This window comes from Juglans regia, chromosome 5 (genome assembly GCF_001411555.2).
Source record: "Juglans regia cultivar Chandler chromosome 5, Walnut 2.0, whole genome shotgun sequence".
NCBI classification, from domain to species: domain Eukaryota; kingdom Viridiplantae; phylum Streptophyta; class Magnoliopsida; order Fagales; family Juglandaceae; genus Juglans; species Juglans regia.
The window spans coordinates 12,487,990-12,495,207 of NC_049905.1; the positions used below are offsets into that span (position 1 = coordinate 12,487,990).

At 40.1% G+C, this 7,218-nt stretch overlaps 1 protein-coding gene across 1 annotated transcript; it reads right to left on the reverse strand.

The window, feature by feature from the left end:
• Positions 1 to 5,407: 5,407 nt before the first annotated feature.
• LOC118348429 lies at positions 5,408 to 6,640 on the reverse strand. Its single transcript, XM_035690053.1, has one exon. It carries the CDS (start codon positions 6,638 to 6,640, stop codon positions 5,408 to 5,410), a length of 1,233 nt encoding a protein of 410 aa, XP_035545946.1.
• Positions 6,641 to 7,218: the final 578 nt, after the last annotated feature.

Consider the following 7,218-nt stretch of genomic DNA (forward strand, 5'->3'; position numbering starts at 1 on the left):
AATCAAAGGGTACTCATAACGGCTTCTAGTTTTCATTTTCTTTGTACATGTTTTTTATTTTTATTTATTTTTTTCTATGCAAAAAGTGAGGCGGGATGATCACTAACAACCTTCTTTAAATGTGATCATAAGAGCATCTTCTTGTTGCAAAATATCCCATTTGAGCTATATCTACTGTTCTAAGGATGAATCTGCTACTACAGTACTATCAAAGTATTCAGTTGATCTAAAGCCTATCTCATAATCTAAAGGTTATACTTTAATATTACAAATTATTTTAACTTAGGTCTTGACTTAAACTCCTGACCTCAAAATCATAAAATACTAACTCGTACCAATTAGACTACCACTTGGTGATAAATCTTTTTTTGGTTGCATTATCACGTATAATTGTTGCAGCATTTAGGGATTGTTTGGCCCACAATCATTTGCTTCCTTTGGTCTTAACATCTTAAATTACCAAAAAAGAGAAAATAGCCGCAACAAATACGATATGGAGGAGTCGTGGGTGTTGCAGAGAATTCAATACGAAAAGAAGGGCCTCACCACTAATAGAACAGACATAAAAGTCGCAGGTCGCAACTGAGATTCAAGGCTGACACAGATATAGAGAGAGATCAGAATCAGAGAGTCTCGCTGTCTGGATGGCGTCACAAGTTGCGTATCGGAAGAGAAAGTATCATTTTCAAGATTCGAGCTATCATTGACGGTCGAAACGTGTCCCAACCAGCCTCGATCTTCCCGTTCCCTTTTTGGATTTTTCTTCATGTGGTTCCCACGCAACCCTTGCCAGCATTGATTCCCACGGCGGCGTGTGTCCACACTCGCTCTTTCAGGACATCCAGAGAGCTTATGTCCAAGTTGGTGAAGATTGGTTTACCACCTTGGATTTTTTGAAAGAGTCAAAGACGCAGACAAAGACATCGTTGTTTTTCGAATGGGTTTAGACGGTTATGTCAAATTTCTGAGTTTTTAATATTGTCAGTAAAATGTTTCGGTTGAACGACAGGTATAAGTTAGGCGAATTAATTACCGCCCTCTAATCTTTGAATTGGGACTGATCTGATATACAAAGACTATTCTCTCGTGTTTATTAATTTACTGTATTATGAGGATGATAAGAGGGTAATCCGTATTGATTGGTGAGAGAATAATACTGTACTCATCTGTAGATTAATGTTTTAATTTAACACTATACTTTTTTCCCCCAATTCTTTACCTATTTTTTTTTTTTTTTTTTTTGAACATAATACTACTTTCATTAACAACAAGAGTTAATCATTACATAATTTTTCCAACATAATGTCGCTAGCTATAATCATAGGACAGTCCTCCATCCAAACCATCTCCTCTCCAATATTAAAGGCTAATCTAGCAAGTTTGTGAGCAATGTTGTTTGCCTCTCTATACACAAACCGTATATCCCAATTCATTCTCCCAACCATTACTCTCCTCACATCCTCAATTATACAACCATAGACAGCTCCTATTTCATCCCCATTTCTTGTTGCATTCACTATTAATTGTGAGTCTCCTTCTAACATAACATCAGAGAAACCCATTTCACTACAAAAGATTGCTGCCCTCCTTAGTCCGAGAGCTTCAGCTACATTTGGATTGCTGTTATGAGAAAATCTGGTGCAGAGGCAGGCCAGAACATCCCCGTTTGAGTCCCTAACCACCACGCCTATTCCAACACTATTGTTCTTTGCATCCACAGCAGCATCCCAGTTAGCTTTTATCATTGATCCTTCTAGCTTTTCCCATTTAGTCATCCTCCTGTCTGTATTACTTCTCATTTGAGTTTTCTGTAGCTGGTCCTGGGCCATCTTATATTCCTCTAGTCCCTGCATAGCAGCACAAATGATATCTTTCGGGTGATCAAATTTTTTCTCAAATATTAGAGTGTTTCTTCTCATCCACAACTTCCTCATGATACATGCTACCAATTCCACTTCCTCTATCTTCAATTTTGCATTAATCTTTCCCCACAGATCTACAAATTCAGGCTCTGAAACGCCCCATTTATGCACTGGGCTATTACCTTCAGACCACACATCTGATGCAGCTGGGCAGCTCCACACCGCATGCATTATTGTCTCAGTTTCCCTCTCACAGATTGGGCATATATCAGATCTTGTGATTTGTTTCTTGTATAGATTTTGTTTTGTAGGTAACAAGTTATGAGCTGCCCTCCATAAGAAGTGCTTCACCACATTTGGGATATTCAAACCCCACATCATTTTCCATACATTCCCGGCCCAGCTTCCCTTTGATGTTTCCCCTTTTCTCTTACTCATATCTTCATGTTCAATGTGATAGGCACTCTTGACAGAAAACTTTCCATCTTTGGATCCCCCCCACACCACTCTATCTATAGAACCCCATTTACTCAATGGGATGCCACAAATGATTTCAGCTTCCTCCCTATTAAAAGTGTCGAATATGAGGTCCTTTTTCCACACTCCTTCTTCAACATCAATAAGCTGCTGCACTTTAGCATCAGCAGGCAGATTTTTAATCATTGATTGAACCCTGTGGGAAGGTTGAGTTGGTAGCCATTTATCCTCCCAAATTCTTATGTTGCTGCCATTTCCCACTCTCCACAAGAGCCCCTTTTTCAGTAGTCCCATTGAAGACCACAAGCTTCTCCATATGAAGGATGTTCCATGCCCAAGCTTTGCATCAACCATACTAACCTTCTTGAAATACTTCTCTTTCATGACCTTTGTCACCAAAGACTCCGGTTGTTTTAGCAATCTCCAGCATTGCTTTGCAAGCATTGCCTTATTAAAACACTCAAATTCTCGGAATCCCAGACCTCCATTGCATTTAGAAGCTCCCATGTTAGACCAACTCCTCCATTGAATCTTTTTTTCATTTTGTTTATGGCCCCACCAAAATCTTGACAAGAGGGAAGCTAGCTCCTTGCAAAGTTTTTGTGGAAGTCTGAAAACACTCATAGGAAATGTCGGGATAGCTTGCACTACAGCTTTTAATAAAACCTCTTTTCCAGCTTGTGAAAGAAATGAGTTCTTCCAGCTGCTCAATTTTGTCCACACTCTTTCCTTCACACTCCTAAAGGTATTATATCTTGATCTGCCCACCATGGCTGGTAGCCCAAGATATCTTTCATAACTGCCACAAATGGACACCCCAGCTACCCTCTTAATATTTGCTTTAGAAATACCAGCAGTGTTTGAGCTAAAGAACATTGAAGTTTTTTGCATGTTAAGACTCTGACCCGAAGCTTGCTCATACTTTTTCAATAATTTTTTTATTCTCAGCCATTCCTCTACCTTTGCTCTTCCAAAGATTACACAGTCGTCAGCAAACAGTAGGTGACTGATTCTAGTTCCCCCTCTTGACACATTCACTCCTCTTATTTCTCCTCTAGCATCCGCTGCATTAATCATTGAACTCAATCCTTCAGCACAAAGGATAAACAAATAAGGGGAAATGGGATCTCCTTGTCTTATCCCCCTCGTAGGCATTAGCTTCTTCCCAGGCTCCCCATTGATCAGGATTGAGTAAGACACTGAAGTAGTGCATCTCATAATCAGAGATATCCATTTGTCCCCAAATCCCATTTTTCTCATGATTCCCTCCAAATATCTCCACTCTATCCTATCATAAGCTTTGGAGATGTCTAATTTGAGAGCCATACTGCCAACTCTACCTTTTTGTCTAGTTTTCATTGTATGCAAGGTCTCATATGCTATCATTACATTATCCGTTATTAGTCTTCCCGGGATGAAAGCACTTTGATTGCTGGAAATGATGGCAGGCAGTATCTTCTTCAATCTATTTGCAAGAATCTTTGATGCAAGCTTGTATAACACATTACAAAGGCTTATAGGACGATAATCACTTGGTGCAGATGGGTTATTGACTTTTGGGATCAACGCTAAAAAAGTACTATTCACATCTTCATTCAAATCTTGCTCCCCATTAAGGAAATCCAGCACTGCTCTACTTACCTCCTCTCCCACTATGCTCCAATATGCTTGATAAAAGCAAGCACCATATCCGTCAGGACCAGGGGATTTCAGAGATCCCATATGTTTTAGTGCTTCCTCGACCTCAATCTTAGTAAACTCCTTCTGTAGCTCTGTATTCATCACCTCAGTCACTCTTGGTTCTATCTCCTTCAGACATTCCTCAATTGCCTCTGTAGATGGCTGTGTGGTGTAGAATATGGCCTTGAAATATTCATAAAAAACCTCTTCGATTCCTTCTTTATCTGTCACCATCCTCCCTGCAACATTTTTAACCTCCATTATCTGATTCTTTTTTCTTCTTTGAGTAGCACAAGAGTGGAAATATTTTGTGTTTTTGTCACCCAGCTGATACCATGCTTTCTTGGCTCTCTGCCGCCATTTGAGATCTTCCTGCCCCAGCAAAGCCCCCATCTCTTCTTGAAGTTTTCTTATTAGTTCAGCATTATGAGGCCCTTCACTTTCTTGTTCCCTTTTCAGCCATTCAGTTTTTTGCTTCAACAAATTTACCACCTCTTTATCTTTTGAATTACCCCACCTAATTAAAACTCCTTTGCATCCAATCAGCTTTCTTTGGATATTCCTAATCGGGTTTGGATCTGCATCAGCCCTCCTCCATGCCCTATCTACCACCCCAACACCCTCCTCATCCCTTATCCATTTTGCTTCAAATCTAAACACCCTTCTTCTCTTTCTATTCACTAAGAATTGCTGTCTCAAGTCAAGCATTAAGGCCATATGATCTGATTGGACTACATTCAGAGTCTCCACCACTCTATCACAAAAAAGTTCAGACCATTTTTGATTAGCTACAGCCCTATCGAGTCTCTCCTTAGTAAAAGTGCTGTCCATGTGCTTGTTGCTCCACGTGTATTTGTTTCCCTTCCACCCTAAATCAAATAGTCTATTATCATCCAAAGCTTTCCTAAAATCAGCCATCTGAGTCTCTGCCCTGGGTCTGCCCCCCATTTTTTCAGATTGACACAAAATCTCATTGAAATCTCCTATTACACACCAAGGTATTTCACAATCAGAATTTAATAATGATAATAGATCCCAAGTGTTTTTTCTTTTGCTCACCATTGGATGCCCATAGAAGCCTGAGAGCAGCCACGACATTTTCTTCTCTTCACTCCTCACCATTGCATTAATATGATGTTGAGAATAGCTAAGAATTTCCACCTCTTTTTCCTTGCACCACAGCAATGCCAGCCCCCCTTTTCTCCCCATCGAGTCCACAACTAAACATCCCTCCCATCCCAGTCTCCTTTTAACTCCCTCAACCTTACTAGCTACTAGTTTTGTCTCCATCAAGAAGACTATATTGGGTGTCTTATCCTTCACCAGTAGGAGAAGGTTCTGAACTGTTCGGGGGTTCCCAAGCCCCCGACAGTTCCAACTAAGTATTTTCATTGTTGTTGGTGGAGCTGACTAGCAGCCTCCACCAACATCACATCATGTTTTGAACCTCCCTCCTCCATACATGCTTTCCCTTTTTTTGATGCTCCCTTACTGTTGTCTCCAGGTTTCTCGCTTCTCAGCTTGCGTTTTCCCCCCAAACAAGAACCTCGTGTATCCTTTGTAACTGCCCCTCTAGCCCTTCTTTTCCACCTTCTTCTCTCCTCTCCCCCAAAGTTTTCAGACATCTCCTTATCATGTTCTAGTTGCTGTAATCTAGTCACTACCCCACACTCCTCCACCGTCTTCCCACTTCTGCCTACCCCTTCAGTCCTCTCCCCTGTCCCAGAGTTTTTATCAAACACTTGTTGTGCACCCTTTCCCTTCACTGCCTGCGACTCATTCCCCCCGTCTCCCAATTCCTTTTCTCCCAAAGACCCAACAGTATGATTAAACTCACCCTCACTCTCACTCATATTCCCGCTGATCTTATTGCTCGAAGACTCTGAAGATTTTCCCCTTCCCGAATAGCTAGCTCTAAGCCATACCCCATATTGAAGTTTATCATTAATACCTTCCGTCTCGAGACAGCCCTCACCCCCATGGAAGATCTTGCCGCATTTAAAGCACACTTTAGGGAGCTTCTCATAGCTCAATGGAATCCACAATTTGTTGCCCATTACATTAGCTATTCGACCCCTTGTAATTTTCTTTCTCAGGTCTATTTCTATCTTAACCCTTAGAAAGCTTCCCCATCCTATTCCATCCTCCCTTATATCCACACCTTTTACACTTCCAACCGTAGCTCCAATCTGCATTCCCACTTCTCTTGACATGCATGCTAAAGGTAGATTGTTTAGGTGTACCCAGAATTCCTCGAAATCAAAGTTCATTTTCTGCGGGGGGGTTAAGCCATCAAACAACTTCAAAACAAACAGTTGATTATCGAACAGCCACGGCTTCCCCTCCAGGACTCTCTCTCTATCCTTCTGGTTCTCAAACGATATAACAAACATGTTGGGCACAATATTATAGAACACAAAGGAGCCATTCAGTTTCCAGATTTTTTTCATAGTAGATCTGATCACCTCTTTGTTCACTTTTCGGTCAGATAGCAACTTCCCCACCAAGCTATTATTACCCTTCTCCGTCCCCTTGATCATGAAATCTTCACTCACCTCAATCACTTCATTTTCCTCTTCCGTAAGCTTAAGTTTACCACATCCTCTCTCCAGATCCTCCATTACCTCCTTACCCTAACTTCACTGGAATACAGTTAGAGCAGAGTCTTCCTCCCTCACTCGAAGAGTAAGCCGAGACTTTTTCCTTCACCTGTTCTTTCTCCACAGAGAGAGCTCAGAGAAGACTAATTCTTGATGCGAGCTACACATTAACTCAAGCTCAAGAGTAATTATTTACCTATTGATACAACGAAAAAGTGAGAAAAAAATGTGAGCGGGATGTTTACTTCAAGGGGTTCCTAGCGATAAGCTAAAGATATAATTCGTCAGAGTCATCTGATAAGATAGAAGTAATAATATGTGATATGATTTATGAATTCAATACAAACACGATACAAAATAAAAGAATTTAAATTTGATATAAATAAATTTTAATCAAAATAGATTGACTTGATAAAACACGATTAATAAGTAAATTAATTCAGGGTCAACTTGCAACCCGCAATCAACCAATAAAACACCAATAAGTTATATTTTCAAATTATATTAATATTTTGTCTCATATGTCTTTTTTTGTATTGTTGTAAATATATGATATTAATATTAATTTTTAAGTGCTTAATATCTCAAACTATTAAATT

Bases quoted from the DNA above. Each gene is read 5' to 3' on its own strand.
- LOC118348429 (XM_035690053.1), bottom strand. From the start codon at position 6,640: ATGGAGGATCTGGAGAGAGGATGTGGTAAACTTAAGCTTACGGAAGAG.